Source organism: Aristolochia californica, unplaced genomic scaffold, assembly GCF_029961685.1.
Source record: "Aristolochia californica isolate CCGP_79_NKW_82.1479 unplaced genomic scaffold, dmAriCali1.0.hap1 SCAF_1, whole genome shotgun sequence".
Classification (NCBI taxonomy): domain Eukaryota; kingdom Viridiplantae; phylum Streptophyta; class Magnoliopsida; order Piperales; family Aristolochiaceae; genus Aristolochia; species Aristolochia californica.
Window position 1 is genome coordinate 7,373,872 of NW_027181770.1, and position 19,799 is coordinate 7,393,670.

Consider the following 19,799-nt stretch of genomic DNA (forward strand, 5'->3'; position numbering starts at 1 on the left):
TTTGACCATTATTATTCCCCAAAAAATAGTTAGTAAAAATGAGAGAATGATAAAATTCTTCTTTTTATTAACTATTTTTGAAAATAATAATGATCAAATTTTCTTTTTGTTTTTTTTGGGGTTCGAAACAAACCCTAAACCTTTTATAGTATCCTTGGATCCCAACCTCTCATTGAATCATCGAAACCTGCTTCATTAGAACTATTATCACCAATGATTTTGTTGATTTTTACCTTAAATTATAGTATATCTATAAAGTTAACCAACATTAATATAATTTTAATAAATTAGACATAAAATCAGGTGAGATTAAGATGGATTTCCCGTTTAAGAAGCCCTGCCCCTTGATTCAAGTCCTACATGTGATGCATCGAGGGGTGGATCAAAATACGACTGTTTGATTGTATGCATGCATTTCAAATATGGTTTAATTGTCTTTTTATGGATTAAATTAACAACTGTTCATAAGATGTTTTGCTAAAATCAAATTACATCTAATTAAAATTTCATAGGTTCATGCGAGTGCTAATTTGTAAGCTTTTTTTGAAGTGTTTAGAAATTTTACAAGTTACGTTTAATGGTTCCATCTAGGGAATTGGGTACACAAATGACAAATGATAAAACGTAAGAACTGGATGCAATATCAAAGACACCATCGTAAGTTGGGCTGAACGAGTAGCTGCGAACTGGGCCCAGATTCCCATCAACTCCTCTCGCCTGTCAATCCCGTCAAACGCTCGCAGCTCTGCCTCAATCCGGACTTTGCCGAAATCCTTGGACTTTGAGTCAGGAGGAGCGAAGTTGATGTCCATGGCAGCGGAACAGGATAACAAAAACATTTGTATGTTTTACGGTCTTTGTTAATACGATATTTAATGTCATGTTCGAATTCCTAGGTTTCTCAGAAGTAACGTTTTTATCTGCATTTGGGTGTAAATGGGTAATTCGGTTGTCTTTCTTTTTCATCCGCCTCTTCAAGGTCTGGCTCTAAAGCTGAAGTAGGTCTTTTGAACCTTCTTAAAATTTTAGTGGAATTTAAAGGATATCTTTGAGCAGAACAAACTGATGAAATAAAAATAGTTTCATTTTTATTTTCCTTTTTATGCTCATGCGAGGAAGTAGCTAGACTCTTCGACATGCGGTTTTAGCCTCTGAAATTGGGCTTCTGAGTCTGAAACCTATGAGCTTACTCCTATAATTCGTATATTTTTTAGGAATATGGTTTATGAATTAGAAGAGTTGGATTATGCATCGTCCTAACGGAGGGACCCACATTTAAGTACTCTCTACTGAGTCTACATGTGCAGTTGTAAGTTGGAATTATCATGTAAATGCTTTGTTAGAATAAGATTTTTTACATATTTTTTGACAGTGTTGTGCTGTAGCATTAATTTTCAGGTGCATTTTGACCAAAGCTTTGCAGTGTTAAGTTGATATATTATTTTGATATCTCTATATATATATATGTGTGTGTGTGTATGTACATGTCAAGATATGAATGTATCTCAGATTCTAACATTTTTAGACAGTTTGATCAATGTTAATTCTTGAGAGTGTATCACTAGAAGAAAAAGAAGAGTATTTTATTGCCCATTATTTCTGTATCAAGAGAGTCCTATATGTGACTTTCTTACATTTGATGTTTTTTAGGTTCTACCAAGTCTGTGGCAGTAATTGGTGCAGGGGTGAGGTATGACTCTAGCAATACAGATAATTGAATGTTCAGCACTTGTATCTATTTTCACGCTAGTGTTCTCTTAAAAGGAAGAGAAAATGTCTTCTCTACCAAACTTCTACTTTTTTTTTTATGAAAGTGCGTATATTTTGGGTGCTTCTTAGTTCTAAAAAAATTTGGACCATTTCTCGATTTGTGCGTGTCATCCTTGCGCAGGGGCCATGCTAATCTTCTCTGTATCGTTCCAATTTTATCGGATGTCTCCGAAGAGACTACCGAACTTCTACTTGTTGTGTTGTATTTACATATAATACGGGTTTTGAGTTACACCAGTTGAACCTGGATCCATAATCTGGAGTTCAAGAGATACACCTGTAGGATGACATTGCTGATAATCAACAGGCATATAGCTTTTGTTGTAGAGAGTCCACGGTTGATAATTTACCTTTAAAACCATATGAGCTGTTCATGGAGTTCCACAGTATCTTTAGGTGATTCTTTTGTCAATTTTGAAATATATCCAAATATCATCACCGATGGATGTTCTCTGTATCAAATACCTAAAAGTCAACTAATTGCTCTGATCTATGCCCATCGTAGATATGTTGTATACCTTCTGCTACTCTTCAGTCCTTTCAAAAACAGCAAATTGACGTCTTAAATTCTGGATTTTCTTCTAAAATGACGTCCTACTTGTCAAGTAGTGTAGTAAAGTTGTGGATACAGCTTGATAGAATGTTTTTTTGCACATATTTGCTCACTGTTTCTGACATTTTTACCATGATTTCCAGTGGGCTTGCTGCAGCATATAAGCTGAAATCAAATGGTGTGAGTGTTACAATATTTGAAGCTGAGGAAAAAGCTGGGGGTAGAATAAGAAGCGCTTCACACAATGGTTTCATATGGGATGAAGGGGCCAACACAATGGTCTGTACCACATTTATGCCAGTTGCTTCCCAGTATGGTGTCTTTAGAATCTTTCAAAGATTTTCTTGAAGAAGAATTTTGATACCTAGTTTCCTCTTGCCACCTGACAGGGATGCATATGTTTGAAGATGTCTCTATGAACTAAAATTTCAACTTTTCTAATGCTAAATGTTGATGTTGCTATATCTTTCTTGTAGACAGAGAATGAGATGGAGGTTGGAGAATTGATCGACAATCTTGGGCTTCGAGGAAGACAACAAATTGTGCGGGTTTATAGTTGCATTTGGATGTCTGGTGCCATTGATTCATGTATTTTTATTTTACATTTTTTTATCTCAAAAACTTTCATTTATTAGGAGCAATTAAAATAGAATGAAAACATGTGTCTATCTAAAATAGCATGAAAACCTTTAATATCCTTCTTCATACGGGTTGAGCAGTTGGTGTGGCCAATGGAGAGCCTATTCAACAATCTTTTGGTACAAGGTGAGGTTGTGTCCAAAATGAACTGGATTTACGAAAATCTTGTCCCCTCTTCTTGTCAGGTATTTACCATCTATCTTACATACATAAAACAAATTAACAGCGACCTGGATTTGGTTCCATTTATCCATAAGAATCTAGGTGTATAAGTTAAGGATTGACTGGATATGAGTCAAACTGGTTTAACATGATCAATTGGTGACATTCAGAAGTTTCAACAAATGGTGACATTCAAATAGTATGAGAGAATCCCATCAGTGTTACTTGTAGTAATCCAAAGCCGACAAACCGTCCCAGCTGCTTGTTCAATTTACTGGTGGAACCTATCAACAAAACTGGTTTTTCTGATTCCGAGGTTATAAAATATTTTGTCTTGCAGTTTGCAAGATGCAGAACCATCTCTCCAAATCTGGCTATTTGGTGCTAGTACTTTGCTATTGTGAACGATATTCATTCCTAGAGATTTAACTTTACCTTCAAATTTTCGAACTTTGAAATATTCAAACAAGAGGATTTCATTTAAGAGTTAACTTGACTTTCAAATTTTCTGGCTTCAAAATATTCGAACCTTGTTTGAATTACTAAAGCTAGGCTGAGACCCAACCTTGAATCTTACCATGCTCCATGCATCAGTTGTCTGCTCCTACATTTACTATGGGCCAAGTTTGGTGCATTAGCAGGGAATGTCTGTCGCAGTGGTTATTCTTCGGCCCTTGATACCCAGCCTGTTACTTGCTTGTTCTGATCTTTTAGGATCCACTTTGGTTAATGGATCTTTCTTGTTTCCGGAAGCTATTTTACAGAGTAATGTTTTCTTGGCATATGCTTGGTTTCTGCCCGATAACCCCCACTTGGACTATGCTCCATGAATCAGGTGTCTGCTCACTGTTCTGAACTACACTGGCACAGTGCCAAGCTCTGACTCAGATATACAGTAATACCATCTAAGTATGGAGTCTGTAACACCAGCAAGAATTTCCACATTTTATCCTTCAAGAAAAAAAATTTCAAATATCGGATATCCAACATTTTATCCTTCACATTTGAGACTGTAAACACCTCTGAAATTGAACTTGCAAGTTTTGTTCTAACTCGTATAAGTTTACAGATTATTGAACCACTGCAGCAGGTATTGACTCGATCATCAAAAGAAACTTCAAAATGTCCATCTCCTAATGAAAAACTAAAATAGGTTCCTAACCATTTTCACATAGATAGATTCTTAATACCCTATCATACTTGGTTCTGCCTTAGTGGTTGTTGTGTGGCTATAGGCTGGTAAATTTTGAATAATATAATCAACTGCAAGTCTAATGTGATATTCTAATATAGTTGGTTTGGTGTTCTATGACAGCCTATTTCACAGAACAAACGGTACACAGTGAAAAATGGAAAACCAGAAGTGGTAATTTCCTTTCTGCTTTTATCCTTCTATTCAGATAACTTTAGTTTGTCAAGTATCTGAAAAAGGGTTTTCCTTTTCTGTTCTCTCTCTCCTCTGTACTTTTTCTGATTGTAGAAAATTCCAGATTTCTTTCAACTCTAACAGTCCCTGCCCTCTTTTCACAACAGATCCCATCAAACCCCATTGCTCTGGTCAAGAGCAATTTTCTTTCTTTGTCATCTAAGGTTTGTGTTTCACATGGTTTCCTATTTTAACCTCCAGAACTTGCTTGTTGAACATCTATGCTTCTGTGCATTTTCCTGTGACAAATTGGCATATCTACCTATAGTGGCTTTATTCTTGCAGCTGCATATATTTTTAGAGCCCATCATGTGGAGATCTTCTGATGCAAAAAGTAATTCATCGAAGGTGGCTGACGAATATAAGAATGAAAGGTGATCTAACCATTTTCATCAATACGAAAAATTTCCTTCCAACACAAAAAGAAAAAGTGAAAACTTTCCTCATGTTTAGTATTGATGCTTTCCCAGTGTTGACACTGGTGATAGATAAAAGTTCCATCATTGGGGATAACCTGGTTGTTTGCTCTACATCTTGTTGTTTGGGAATGAGAGGCATTCTTATGAGGGAAAATCCAACATTATTTTTGGCTTGGAAGATATTTTTTGGGCTTTTGATTTTTTAAATGCATTCAGATGGTTCCTTACTATTTATCATTTGCAATGACCGAAGAAAAACTGAACATTATGACTAATCAAGTATAGTTGTAAACTGTTTAACTTGAAGGGATTTTTTTTAAGAATAGATATTCTATGTATTTGACTTTTCTTTCTTTGCAGTGTGGGAAACTTTTTCCAGCGTCATTTTGGGACAGAGGTGCAGTACCATGACCATTATCCATTATCACATTCTTTTATGCCTCTGCTGAGTAATATAAAAAGCATAATGCTACTGTTCCACCAGAAGTAGCCAGTGAAACACCCAGTTCTAGTAAAATACTGAGAATATCCTCACATTATGCTTTAGAAAATTGGTTATTTACAGTGGCCTTTTGTATTATCACGTGGCTGTTCCCCAGGTTCTTTTCATGGACATATAGCAGATGAATTGGTCTGAGGATTCTAGAGTAATTACTTCTAATGCCTACTATGATCTCTGATGCTTCCAGTTTTCACTTTTATTGGTGAGTTCAGGTTGTTGATTATCTTATTGATCCCTTTGTTTCTGGCACAAGTGGCGGAGACCCAGAATCACTTTCTGTGAGTTTCACATTTTTGTAGTTGAACTCCATTAGTTATTTCATGTAGATAAAACTGTTTGGTAGTCTCAGGTTATCTCTACAAATGGGACAATTATCACATGTATGTGTCTGTGTCTGTGTCTGCATGCATCGTTAGATACATACTCATACCATATCTTTTGTACAGCACTTAGTCACGTTACGTGTGCAGATACATCATTTTAAACAGGCATAAAGCAACTTGATTCATGCACACATCTGCTGCATAAGTAATCACTCATTCTGCCTATATTTCCTTTTTATTCTAATTACATAATGTCTTTAACAGATGCGCCATTCATTTCCTGAGATATGGAATCTGGAAAAGAAGTAAGTTATGAACCTTAATTTGATTTGATTTTGTTTTAGTTTTTTTTTGGGGGGGGGAGTGCAGGTATTAATAGGTAAGATCGTCTCTTACCTGCTGCTTGTGGATTCAACAAAATAGTACATAATTGACATGAATACATTTGATATAACACATATTGCATTTTTTTTGCATGGTATTACATCTGGGGTAAGCTTTGCTGCAAAGTTTCTTCTCTTTCCCCTTTCTGCTGCAGCCTTCCCTTTTCCATTGTGTGTCATTTAGCTTCTCTTTAGAAATCATTTGTTGAATTTCTGGAAAAGAGAAACACTTCACTAATTTGATGTAGTTTGAATTCAATGAGCCTCTATTTATAATAGAGGAAACAAGTAGAATCCAATTATAATTAAACTACCCTTATCCCAATTACACCCAAAGTTAAAAACTAAAAGATAAGTCATTGAATAATTGATCAACTGAACATAAATGGAAGACTAACATAACTAAAACACCTTTAACCCAAACTCTTCTGTGAGACCTATTTTTTTATTTTTTATTTGAGATAGTATTGATTTATATTAAAAGGCTCAAAAGAGCAAGATTACAAGGAGAGAGAACCATCCTAAACAATGAGAGATTGCTGGGAAGTCTTCTATGAGACCTCCTGTAAAACTTCTGTAAGACTCCACCATAATAATTTTGGCTCTGTGAGAGTCATGTAAGACTTTTTTTATACCTGTTCTTCAACACTCCCCCTCAAGCTTGAGTTTATAGCTTTAGTGTGCAAGGAAAAAGACTTCTTTTGTCTTCAATCTTCTTTTGCTGACAAAATTCTTCATAGATGCAAAAATTTTCATCCTTTTTTCTCCCCCTTTCTTGAATATTTTGGTCACACAAACATTACCACAACATGTGGAATAAAATTTTTCTTTCTCATATTTCTTCTTCTTCTTCTCTCCCTCAAGCTGGGGATAAAAACGACATAGAGACCCAACTTAGACAAAACACAATATGGGAGAAGAAAAATCACTCCTAGTCCTACGACAAAGCTCTATAAACCAGTCAAAACGATCAAAGTCTGAAACACACTCTACTCAATTTTAAAGGAGGAAAAATAGCCCAACTTCAGGGCTTAACAAAGAGACTACTCACTTTTTAAGGGTAACTCAAACACAAATCATCTCTTAGGTGAAGAACGAAAGACTTGATTCAAGCTGGATGTTGGACACATTCCTGTACTTTGTAGTTAGTGGATCTAGGCATTGCTCTAAAGTGATGAAAACACAAGAAGATAAACTGAAGAAATACTAGAGAAAAACAACTTTAACCAGAAGGAGGTCAACTATGCAACACTCATACTTCCTAAGTGACATTTTTTTTTTTTTTGAAAACTAGGGGCAGATTATAATGGTAAAATTTAATCAATTTGACCAAGTATAACTTTTTTGGTGTGACCACAATTTTTTGGAGTTAACTATGCGGAAGATACACAACCAAGTAACAAAAACGCAAAACTTGAAAACAACATCGAAGCAAGATATTGCATACCTTAGATGAGCACATCATGTAGTGATTAAGTCTGACCAAAATTCTCTGATTAGAAGTGAAATTTGGCTAAAAATCTTGGATTTTAGGAGAAAGGGAAACTCAATTCACATCAATGCATAGAGAGATAATAGGAAACAAAATAAGAATTTTTTTTTCCGACAGAACTAACATTTGGTACTTCTGATATCGATATCTCTAAAAATATAGCTCACAATCTCAAATGGTTTGTTGATCAAGAAAGTAGACTCAAAGAAATTTAAATTGATACCTAATTTGACATAAAAGCTTCGTTCTTGAATCTTTTATGACCTCTTGATTTGCTTCATTTTGTAGCTCGTCTCTTACCAACTCCAATGCAAATATCCCCCTTAAATATAGATCAGATTGACATGAAATTTTCTCTTTCTGAAACTAGGCTTTGATACCTTTCATCCAAGTATAACTTTTCTTCATAAAATATGCTTCTTTTAAGAGAAAGAATCTAATAAATTTCAGACTCTTTCATCTAGCCGAATTGAGTGCTCTTTCTTCTTTGGCCAGCATGACCATTTACTCTTTCGAGATCGATATCTCCCTCTAGAAAACTTAGATTGAGAATTGGTTGGATTGGTAAGAAAATAGACTTATAGATCGTTCTTTTGATGTATAATTGTCCATATAAAGTCTCGTTCTTAATTGTATAAAACGCATCAAAAGTTGAAGCTTTTGCTGCTGCTCGAACCTCTCTTTCTATTTGACCTTTGCTGCTTCAAATATTAATTTCTCTTTGTAGAAAACTCTGATTGTCAAACTTTTTTTTGTGTTGGAAAGTAGACTCGAATATCTTTCCATCACAGTATATAATCTGAAATATGAAGAGTTTAGTATGGAGGTGCGAACGCCAAGAAAAAAAGGGGTACTAGGAGAGGAAAGAAAGAAAAAAGATAAAATACGAGTCTAAACTACTCAAGATGATAGATCAGAAAGGATCACATTATCTCTGTGGGTTGATCGAGTCAACTCACAGAACCCGCTCTGATACCATGTTGAATTTCTGGAAAAAAGAAAAAGTCCACTAACTTGATGTAATTTGAGTATAATGAGCCTCTATTTATAGTAGAATAACCAAGTAGAATCTAATTACAATTAAACTATCTTTATCCCAGCTACACCTAAAGTTAAATACTAAAAGATAAGTTCTAGAACAATTGAACAATTGAACATAAATAGAAGACTAACATAACTAAAATGCCTATAGTTGAGACTCTTCCGTGAGACCTCTTCCTGTGAGACTCCACCATAATAATTCTGGTTTTGTGAGACTTCTTGTTATGAGAGTCATGTAAGACTTACATACCTGCTCTTTAACACCATCAATAAGAAATTTCAAAGACACCTATCTAGTTGGTAGGTAATCTCCTTACTTTGGATGCCACTGAGCCGAGCCAGTTCAATTCCATTTTAATCCAAACTAGAGCCTCGCATCTGGCTCATTTGCCGAATAGAGCCGTGCTCAAACTTTACACAGCTCAGCTCCATGGCTCCTAAGCCGGTCTGAATTCTTTTGTACCCATACCACTCAGCTCACAATTTTAACTTTATAGAGAGCATAAAATGCAGTTGAGAATATTAAAGGAAATAAAAGGAGAAAGAATAAAAAACGAAAGGATAGAGATGCTTGAATTTGTAGTTCTATTTTGGCTCTTTCTCCATGGCTTTGAGAATAGAAATGTATTACATGTAGTTCTAGTTTTATTTATTTTCTTTTCTGTTTTTTCACTGGCCTCTTCTCTCAATGTTATCAACAGAGAAAATGATAAATATGTCATCTCCAGTATTTACTTTCTGTGTGCTGTTTCTGCATAATTTACTGTTTTACCTTTACATGTCTGTGGAATTCATACTAGTGATTGAGACACTACTTCTACATTGTGGAGATTTATGTAATTCAGACATACATTATAGTAGAAATTCTTTGCTCTTTGATTCTGGTTAAGAGAGAACTTATTTATGGTCTACTTTATATCAGGTACGGTTCTATCATAGTAGGAGCTATCCGGTCAAAAATATCTGGTAAAAGAGAGAAAAGAGCTTCTGAAGGTAGGAAACACCAGCGTGGTTCATTTTCATTTCAAGGAGGGATGCAGGTAAGCCTTCTTAGAAAATCTAACTTTATGTGGTCCAGAATTTTGGTTCTCGCTCTTATCATTTATGATTTTAAACGGAGTTCATGACTTACCAATGACGAAGCAATGGAAAGAAATAGCACAATATAAGAAATGCTTATTTTCCTTGTCAGAGCAGCAATAATAGTAGCATGGTTGTTTCTTTGTATGTTTTCAGTTTTAAAATCTGCCAAAACTGTTTTATCATGAAATCTGCTTTTGTTCAAGTCATTTGATTTTGATGTTACAGTAGCACACAATAGATGTATATCCAACTGCACTGCTTTGTAATACTGAGATCTTTTTTAGAAATTAATTCTGAGATCTTGTCACCTTTGCAGGCACTGACTAATAGACTATGTGAAGCTCTAGGGCCCGACAATTTAAATCTTATGTCCAAGGTGCTTTCATTATCATATGGCCATGAAGGCAATTCTTTGTCTGACAATTGGTCAATTTCTTATGCGGCAAAGCATGCAAATAACAAAGAGACCTTTTGGTCTCAATCTTTTGATGCTGTGATAGTGACGGTAAAGGACTTCTTATATCTAACACATTTAGAAACATTAGCATGTAAAAATGTGATTTTTTTAGCTTAGCACTGTAAATTTTTATTTATGTCAAAAACTATTTAACATTGTAATGGCCATCACTTGTCCCCTTTGGGGTAATTTCACTGAGAGTGATGTAGAAGCCTCTTTGCAGTAGTGTGAGACTAAGTGTACAAGTGGTGGGCAAAAATATCATGTTGAAACAGATGTTGTTGCTCCTCAAATGGAAAATGAAATAATTCTCTGAAAATGGCTTGCGTGATTTAGATAATCAGTAATTGTTCAAAAGGAAAAAAAAAAACTTCATCAACTGCAAATTTAGTTTAAGTGAATTTAAGTGATCCCAGTTAAGAAGATTGCAAGATCTATGTTGTGGTCCTGGGTTAAGTACCTATGCCTTCCGCTCCTAACAGGCCGCTCTTTTGGGTAGTATTGGCTAGGTGCTTAACATTTGGTATCAGAGCAGGCGCTACGTCGCGAATTCGATTCCCCATGGCCGCGGGCGATCATGTCACCCGGGCGCAGTTAACCCCTCGTCGCTATGTGGGTAAAATCTGCCGTGGTCGTCGGCTCGTGACGGAGGGTGTATTGTTGTGGTTCTGGGTTAAGTACATATGCCTTCCGCTCCTAATAGGCCGGTCTTTTGGGTAGTATTGGCTAGGTGCTCAACAATCTAGTAATACAGAAATTATGCGTATTTCCACTTCTTGCGTTGTTGTCTTTTCTCTCATCCTCATTTCTCTTTCCTTGTCACCTCATGCCATGTTGGAAAATAATCATTTATATGGGCTCTATTCAAGTAGGGAGGAAAATGCTACCCGATGGCTTTCACCACTAGTATATTGTATTTTTTACTTAGAAGTTCATTGTAAAACAAAACTGACATATAGTGTTCTATTTAAGCACTGTTGCCTTTACTAATATTTGTGTTCTCTTTTAGGCACCCCTTTGCCATGTGAAGGAGATGAAAATTATGAAGAAACGGAAACCCTTTATCCTTGATTTTCTTCCCAAGGTAAGTGTTCAAAATTCAAACATAAATACTTGAACAAGAATCATCAATGATAAAGCTCCCAAGAGGAAAAGGCGAACAAAAGAATCATCCGTGATGTTGTTATCTTCCTACCAGCTACCATCCTTGCAAAGGAATGACATCAGATCCTCCAAAGCACTTAGGACTAATTCTGCTATTGTCCATGATTTTTTTTTCCTTTCAAAATGCAGGTAAGCTACGTGCCTTTATCTGTTATTATTACTTCTTTTGAGAAGGAGAAGGTTAAAAATCCCCTAGAAGGATTTGGAGTTCTTGTTCCTTCCAAAGAGCAAGGAAATGGTTTGAACACTCTTGGTATGCTTTTGCCATGAATGAAGTTGTATTGTGTGGAGATTCTAATGATTCATATCTCTTTTGTTTTCTTTTTATGCTGAGTTTGAAAACTATATATTTAATGTTTTGGGACTTCTATTATGCCTGTTTCAAAAAAAAAATGTCTTGGAGTTCATTTCCTGTGAATGCTAAGCAGGTACTCTCTTTTCTTCCATGATGTTTCCTGATCGAGCACCAAAGGGCCACTATCTTTTCACAACATTCATTGGAGGAAGTCGGAACAAGGATCTAGCTAGAGCTCCATTGTATGGGAGCTTCCCACACCTGTCTTTGTGCCTTTTTTTTTTGGCCTATTAATTTTGTTATGCTTTTTTTTATTTTCTTTGCTCTTGTCTTTATATCAAATTAGTTCTAATCATAAATGTTTCTAGGGATGAGCTAGTGTCAGTTGTGACATCTGACCTTAGGAAGCTACTGGGTGTAGAGGGGCAACCAATATTTGTGAAGTAAGAAACTCACCTGTTAAGTGGTTTACCGTATTCTTGTAGTTTTATCATATATGTCATTGTTAAACATGCATGCTAGTCATTTCTCCTTTCTTTTTCATCATTTTTAACTCAAACATTATGGATACCTGAACCCAATATAGTCCAGACATAGACTCATTTTGGTTATTCAACATTCCATTATCCATGACTCATTTTTCACATCTTTCCCATCATTTGACCCGATGTGGTTTAGATCTTAGTTGTTACTTATCACTCAGAGGGGTCTTCGTGCTCTTATCTACATTCAATTGCAGACATGTCTACTGGAGTGATGCTTTCCCACTGTATGGTCATGATTATAATCTGGTCTTGGAAGCTATAGACAAGATGGAGGAACAACTTCCAGGATTCTTTTATGCAGGTTAGAATCGTTAAAATTTCTGATTGAACTCGTTGATGGCACAGTTGATATCCCATAGTAACCCAAGAACAAAATTGTTTTCTTATTGTACCAGTCAGACAGTTGATTACAAATTTACGAGCTCACACTTCCCTTCTCTGGTATCCGGAATTTTACAGGTAACCATAGAGGTGGATTATCAGTCGGCAAATCAATAGCCTCCGGTTGTAAGGCTGCTGACCTCGTCATGTCTCATCTCAGTTCCTCAGATAACCTGATGTCAAGCAAATCTGGGGCCTCGACTGCAAAATAGATCTTAATGTATCACATTACTCTTTTTCCTATTATGTTTTGATCGTGTTTAGCTTTTATCATGACAAAATTAAATGTAGCAAAACAAGCTCTTTTTTTTACCCCACCATCACAATAAGAATAATCAGTAGAGCAAATTCAAGCTGTTCGATACAAGATTAGAACATCTGACGATAAAGATGTCTTTGGAAGAATGTTCAAGGGATTATTCCGTTCATTACTGCGTCAATGCATCTCAGTTTGCAGCAGATCTCAGATCTTTAATAACCACATGAGCAGCATTGCGGCCAGGGGCACCCATCACACCACCTCCAGGGTGCGTCCCGCTCCCACAGAGATAGAGACCTCGCAATGGTGTTCTGTAATCAGACCATCCCTTGACGGGTCGCATCAGAAACAGAGAATCTAAACCCATTGCGCCGTGAAAGATATTTCCACCTGTAAGACTGAACTCCCGCTCAAGATCCGGCGGTGCCAACATGTCATAGGCAACGATCGATGAGCTAAAACCCGGCGCATATTCATCGATCACAGAGAAACATCTTCGAGCAATTGATTCTCTGAAAGACGAATCTTCCCAACTACCCTCTGAAAGTTTGTAAGGTGTGTATTGGACGAACAAGTTGATCACATGCTTACCTGGAGGTGATATAGTCTTGTCCAATGCAGAAGGAATTGTCATCTCAATCAGAGGTCTTTTCGACGGGAAGCCATTACAAGCATCTTGGCAGGCTGAATGAATCTCTTCCATGGTTTCGGCTCCGATATGTATTGTACCCATGTGTTGAGGACCTGCCTCTTGTGAAGCAGATTTCAGACATTCAAACTGGGGTAATCTATCCACAGCGAGGTTAATTTTCGTTGTCCCTGAGCTGTAGTCGGAGTTCTTTACAGACAACAGAAAATCTTCAGGAAGTGCAGCTTGAGATACTAATTTCGTGAAAGTCAGGTAAGGTGTAGCATTTGACAAAACAACCGAGGAGTTTATCTCAGTTCCGTCGATCAATCTAACCCCACCAGCCTTGCCGGAATCCCCATTAACGATAACTTCTGCAACCTCAGCATTTGTTTCAATACGCGCTCCAGCATTGACTGCAGCTTTACTAATGGCAAGGGAAACCGAGCCCATCCCACCTTCAACGTAAGACCAAATCCCACGATCACCGTCTGTTTCTCCCATCACATGATGCAGCAGAACGTAACCACTGCCTGGTGTGTGAACGCTTGCCACAGTCCCAATGACTGCGTCTGTGGCAAGTGTTGCCTTCAGAACATCCGCCTCGAACCAGTTATTCAAAACCTTCGAAGCTGGTGACACTAAAAGATCCACAAAATCCAACATATCCTTTTGCCCCATCGAAAATGCCTGTTGGAGACGACGACTCCAGAATAGAGACTTGTGTAGCTTATCCCTCAATTGGTCAGTAAAGGATGGAAAATCATGCATAATTTCAGGAGTAGGAGAATCCAGAAGAGAATCCATGAACCCACAGAACCTGTTTAGCTGATCCTCATATTTCGGGTAGGCCATGGCGTCCTTTGTGGAGAACTTTGCAATCTCCGAGCGGTTAAGGGATGCATCAGGTCCCAAAAGGAGGGAACGCCCATCAAGACAGGGTGTAAATGATGATGGATTCCTTTTTAAAAGCTTCAACCCATGTTTTTTCAACTCGAGCTCCCGGAGGACAACAGGGCGAAGGAGGCTCTGCAGGTAACTGCAGCGAGAAAATCGGAAACCCGGAACGATCTCCTCAGTGACGGCGGCTCCGCCGATAATGTGGCGCCTTTCGAGGACCAGAACAGATAGTCCAGAGCGGGCCAAGTACGCGGCGGCGGTCAGGCCGTTGTGCCCGGCACCCACAACTACAGCGTCCCATTTTTGTTTCTCCTTCCAAGCGACCGAACTGAATCTCCGCCGCCACATCGTCCTCAGGGTCAGGTGCGCAACCTGTAACTCAGCAATTAACTAATCAGAGATGAAGAAGAAAGGCGAGATAACTGGAAGAAAGAAAAGGAAAAGAAAAACAGAAAAACAGAGCAAAGAGATGCTCCGCTATGCCAAAGACGAAATTATCTGAACATGCCTATGGAAACAACAATCAAATACCAGAAAACAGAGACCCTACTTTGTCCGGTTGAATATTTGCAGAGAACGATCAAAGTCTATGAATGATTTTCACTAGTGCTTTACAAAATTTCCAAACTTTCTTTTTCATACCCTTGAATTTCAAATCCTTCAGGTTGCTTCATCCAGATGTTATCATACAGATCTTCACTAGTATACATCTACGTGATGCAATTCAAGGTCATAAAAAGCAACAACAGCCATTAAAATTCTAATTGATTCTTTTTTAATATGACATTAAAAGTTTACACTCTTACGGTACCCCACACGGACCAGACCCCTTAAACTCCCCGACCCCGGATTGAACTGCTAAAACCTACAAATGCTAAAACCCTAAAAGAGCACGGGTATTTTATCATGAAGCCGCTATTCCAAAGTTCCCAGCGAAAATGAGGGGTCGGTCTTAAACCCCACTATCCTCTCCAATAAACCCTAGCTGTGCTCCTGCTCCTGCTCCATTTCTTCCCTCTCTTCCTCTCTCTTTCCTCTCTCTTTCCTCTCCATCTCTTTTACCATTGGAAGCAGAAGAGGAGGTAAGATACGCCTCTTCCATCGGTTTCATATTCGGGTATCATAATATCTCGCGATGGCGCTGTACCTTCTTTTCGAGTCCGCTTCCGGTTACGCTCTGTTTCTTGCGCATGGCATCGATGAAATCGGGCAGAACACGGAAGCAGTACGAAATTCCGTTCTTGATCTCACTCGCTTCGGCAAGGTTGTGAAGCTGGCCGCCTTTGTGCCGTTTTCCTCGGCCTTGGACGCTCTCAACCAATGTAACGCCGTTTCTGAAGGTGCGTATGGAGTGGTACAGTAGTCTGGTTTTATTGAGGTATGTCAAGTCGTTCAGAGTCTGAAGTTCTGTTGCGTCGACGTTTTGAGTATTTTGCTGAAGGTTTGTGTAGTTTTGTTTCGGCTTTTTGTTCTTGAATGCGAGCTTTTGCATTCTGTCTTTATTTTTATATCAAATGTTATGAGTAGTTAGAGCTTGTAGAATATTGAACTGTTGACATGCTTTGTATAAGAATCCGTGTTTCTGTACTATATTGTTATTTATAAAAGTTTCGTTTTCGGCGTGGTGCCTTTTTTTGGAAGTTGACATTTACATTCTTTTAATAGGCAAATGTAGCCATATGGCTGCCCATTTACTCGATGAGTTTCTTCGTACTCCTTTGCTCTCTGCTCAGCGCTGGTAGACATTCTGTGTCATACGGATGGTACACATAATTGCCAGTTTAAAACTCGGTTGATAGCAGGATTCTGGCTTATGACTTTTTAAGTAGATGTCTAAAAGTCTTTATGGTCTTTTGTCATACTTGCCGAGAAGTTAGTGTTAAGAACTGGCCTGTGCTTTGTTTGTAATACTTACCAAACTACCCCGATCTCTCTTTGCGAATTATATATTCCAAATGAGGTGGACTCTTCTTTTAGGCATTTTCATGTTTTAACTCTTTTTGCCTGAAAAATAGAAACTTTGATTCTCAAGCCTGTTTGGTTTTGTGAAGTTTTGGTGATGATCAGATTTCTATTACTCAGTTCTATTGTGAAAGTGATTATGTTGGCATGTTTCAGCTGATGACAAACGACCATTAGATTTGAATTACTGGTGTTAAATTGATAGGCTGTTCTCTGACTAATATCGGCAAGTTGTCATGATGCCAACTTTTTTGACTGGCAGGAATTTTGACTGATGAACTGAGAAGCTTTTTGGAGCTTAATCTCCCAAAAGTAAAGGAAGGCAAGAAACCAAAATTTAGTCTTGGGGTTGCAGAGCCCAAGATTGGTTCACAGATTTTGGAAACCACCAAAATTCCTTGCCAAAGTAATGACTTTGTTCTTGAACTTCTGCGTGGTGTGCGGCTGCATTTTGATAGGTTTATCAAAGACCTCAAGGTTTGAGTGCTAATTTGATCTGTCCAATATTTCAAGTATGTCCTTGCTAAGGAATTCTTGTGCTTTTTTTTTTTTTTTTTTTTCCAATTGTCTTCTTTGGTTTTCTCTGATTATAGTCATCAGACCTGGAAAAAGCGCAGCTTGGTTTGGGACATAGTTATAGCAGAGCAAAGGTCAAGTTCAATGTCAACCGGGTGGATAATATGGTTATTCAGGCGATCTTTCTACTTGATACTCTTGACAAAGATGTTAACTCTTTTTCCATGAGAGTCAGGTTGGCAACAATCCTCTGTGTATTCTATTTTCTTGAAGACAATTAAAGTTTTTCTGAAAAGGCACAATTCATGTTGTTCTACTATTATGTTATAATTTGGATGAAATTTTCCTAAAACTCAATTCTGATCCATAGAGTTTGCTGGCAAAGTTTACTTTTGAGAAGCAGTAGGATTCAATTATTGCCTTTTAGTCTTCTGTCAAGGCAATTGTAATTGTCTTTATTTTTTCTCTAGAGATGGGAAATCATGAATTGTTATCATAATCATCACTCTTAAAAGCTTTATCTGAACAATGTTGGCCATGCTACTCGAATGAATTTTCTTGATTCTTATGTATCATCTTTCAAATGGATTGTTAGGTTGGCCTTTTCATTATGTATCTACTTGATCTTCTCTACATTTTGTTTACCTTTCTGTATTTCATATAGGGCCATCAAGTGACATCAGTAAACTCTCTGTTTTTTCCCTATGTAATTGTATTATTATTGAATGGTTTGTGTTATATTTTTCTGTAGAGAATGGTACTCTTGGCATTTTCCAGAGCTAGTCAAGATTGTCAATGACAATTATCTGTATGCAAAAATTGTGAAATTTATTGTAAACAAGTCAGAATTGTCTGAGGAAAAAATACCAGGTTTAGCAGACATACTTGGTGATGAGGACAAAGCTAAAGAAATTGCAGAAGCAGCTAAAGCATCCATGGGTACATATCATAACTTATATATTTTATCTTATTATGTTTGATTTGTTATTTATTGTTTTCTGTTAAAAATTTCAGGGCAAGACTTGTCTCCCATTGATTTGATTAATGTCCAACAGTTTGCTCAGAGGGTAATGGATCTCTCAGAATACAGGAAAAAGCTTTATGATTATCTTGTCACTAAGATGAATGACATTGCACCAAACTTGGCATCTTTGATTGGTGAAGTTGTGGGGGCTCGTTTAATTTCTCATGCTGGCAGCCTTACTAATCTGGCCAAGTGTCCTTCATCTACTCTTCAGATCCTTGGTGCAGAGAAAGCACTTTTCAGGTATGATCCTTTCCTCATTCTGATTTTTGTTAATATCAGGTCCAAGTTCTTTCTAAAATGGCTTGTCAAAGATTTTAGGCCTTTTCCCAACTAATAATCTGTATTAAGCTTAGGATTTTTTTCTAGCATTAACCTTTTTTTTTGGGGGGGGGGGATGTTGATTATACATGAACACATCCCCGTTACCCCTAATGAGACATGAATCCAAGACCTCACACTAGAAACCTGTTGTGACATTGAGCCAAGTTAACCTCAGCGGGGTTATTTCAAATAATGATCTCCATTGTGTCTAAGCTTCTACACAAATGGACAATGGGCCTGAGACATGGATAGATTAAATGGTCTATTCTTATACCATTTTAAAGTGGGGTTTAGGTTCATTTCAATATGACTAGCAGAAGTTGGGAGCTCTTTTCTTTAATAATAAGATTTTTTATGAATATAAATCTTGGTAGATTACTTTGTTCCCTCCTAAATTTTTTTGGTTGTCACATTACTGCTCTGATTTGTAGATAATTTTGATTTTTTTCAGGGCATTGAAAACCCGAGGGAATACTCCAAAATATGGACTTATTTTTCACTCTTCTTTCATTGGCCGTGCATCAGCGCGGAATAAAGGCCGTTTAGCTCGTTACCTTGCAAACAAGTGTTCTATTGCATCTAGGATTGACTGTTTTTCTGGTTTGACCTCTGACCTGTCTAGTCTACTTATCTTTATGTTGAAATTTTCTGTTCATGATGATGAATTGGATGCTTTGCCAATTCAGAGTCAAATACAACTGTTTTCGGAGAAAAGCTGCGTGAACAGGTTGAGGAGAGACTGGACTTCTATGACAAAGGTGTTGCACCACGAAAGAATGTGGATGTGATGAAAGATGCCATTGAGGCCACATTAAAGGAAGATGGAGAAGAAGGTAAAATAGATCATTAGTTAATGTTGTGGCCCTTCATAAATGCATGGTTGCTTGAATGTCATTTAATTTGGTTGTTTAATGTGATGCAGGCGAGAAGTCCAAGATGGATGTGGAGCCTAACAGAACTCCAGCAACTAAAAGCAAGAAAAAGAAATCCAAGGATACATCTATTGATGTAGAGCCCATAATGAAAGAAATAGAAAATGGAGATTTTACTGCAGAGCCTGAGACTGAGAAGAAGAAGAAAAACGAAAAGCGGAAGTTGGCAGAGCAGGAACAGGTATCCGAGAAGGTCAATGGAGTAAATGGGGTGGACACTGAACAGAATGGAACGGCCAAAAAGAAGAAAAAAAAGAAGAGTGAGCAAGTTGATGGAGAGGATCTTCACTCTGTTAGTGAATTGAAGAAGAAAAAGAAGAAAGCTAAAAATGAAGATGATGAATGACGAGTCTCGCTTGAGAACCATCAGTTTAATCTATGATAGCTGTGATTTGACAAATATACCAGGGGATTTTATGTATTCCGAGCTTTTGGCGTGCTTCATTTTTACATCCTCGTATATGAAAATTTTGAAGTAGCTAAAAGTTGGTAGTTCTAACGTGGTCAAGTGGTTTCATTTTTTATAATTCTTATTCCATCAAGCTCTTTCCTCTCGGGAGGGAATGCGTAACTATGGCAGGGGTAAATGCACTGTCGACTAGTGTATTCAATGTGTCTG

The 19,799-nt window shown here is 37.4% G+C and overlaps 3 protein-coding genes and 1 non-coding gene across 7 annotated transcripts; 2 read left to right on the plus strand and 2 right to left on the minus strand.

The window, feature by feature from the left end:
• Positions 1-675: 675 nt before the first annotated feature.
• Positions 676-12,946, plus strand: LOC137944427 (protoporphyrinogen oxidase, mitochondrial). Of its 2 annotated transcripts, XM_068790122.1 has the most exons (19): positions 676-841; positions 1,215-1,309; positions 1,651-1,690; positions 2,467-2,602; positions 2,800-2,865; positions 4,440-4,490; positions 4,658-4,714; positions 4,836-4,924; positions 5,330-5,366; positions 5,684-5,749; positions 6,059-6,099; positions 9,633-9,750; positions 10,110-10,298; positions 11,260-11,334; positions 11,544-11,667; positions 11,843-11,951; positions 12,078-12,152; positions 12,449-12,555; positions 12,714-12,946. In XM_068790122.1, exons 2-19 carry the CDS (start codon positions 1,300-1,302, stop codon positions 12,845-12,847), a joined length of 1,524 nt encoding a protein of 507 aa, XP_068646223.1. In that variant the 5' UTR covers positions 676-841; positions 1,215-1,299; the 3' UTR covers positions 12,848-12,946. The 2 variants fall into 2 exon arrangements, with proteins under 2 accessions (XP_068646223.1, XP_068646218.1); XM_068790117.1 differs by lacking the exon at positions 1,215-1,309.
• Positions 1,846-1,948, minus strand: LOC137965077 (U6 spliceosomal RNA). Its single transcript, XR_011116001.1, has one exon. It is a non-coding gene; the product is annotated as a U6 spliceosomal RNA (small nuclear RNA).
• On the minus strand, positions 12,922-15,137 carry LOC137944399 (uncharacterized). 3 transcript variants are annotated; one of them, XM_068790078.1, is made up of 2 exons: positions 15,065-15,137; positions 12,922-14,794 (listed from the first exon to the last, which is right to left on the minus strand). In XM_068790078.1, exon 2 carries the CDS (start codon positions 14,768-14,770, stop codon positions 13,082-13,084), a length of 1,689 nt encoding a protein of 562 aa, XP_068646179.1. In that variant the 5' UTR covers positions 14,771-14,794; positions 15,065-15,137; the 3' UTR covers positions 12,922-13,081. The 3 variants fall into 3 exon arrangements, with proteins under 3 accessions (XP_068646179.1, XP_068646185.1, XP_068646193.1); XM_068790084.1 differs by lacking the exon at positions 15,065-15,137 and adding an exon at positions 14,973-15,058; XM_068790092.1 differs by lacking the exon at positions 15,065-15,137 and adding an exon at positions 14,954-15,025.
• On the plus strand, positions 15,104-19,665 carry LOC137944419 (nucleolar protein 56-like). Its single transcript, XM_068790104.1, has 8 exons — positions 15,104-15,762; positions 16,647-16,861; positions 16,978-17,135; positions 17,652-17,839; positions 17,915-18,167; positions 18,700-18,848; positions 18,935-19,081; positions 19,171-19,665. Exons 1-8 carry the CDS (start codon positions 15,558-15,560, stop codon positions 19,524-19,526), a joined length of 1,671 nt encoding a protein of 556 aa, XP_068646205.1. The 5' UTR covers positions 15,104-15,557; the 3' UTR covers positions 19,527-19,665.
• The last annotated feature ends 134 nt before the right edge of the window (positions 19,666-19,799 follow it).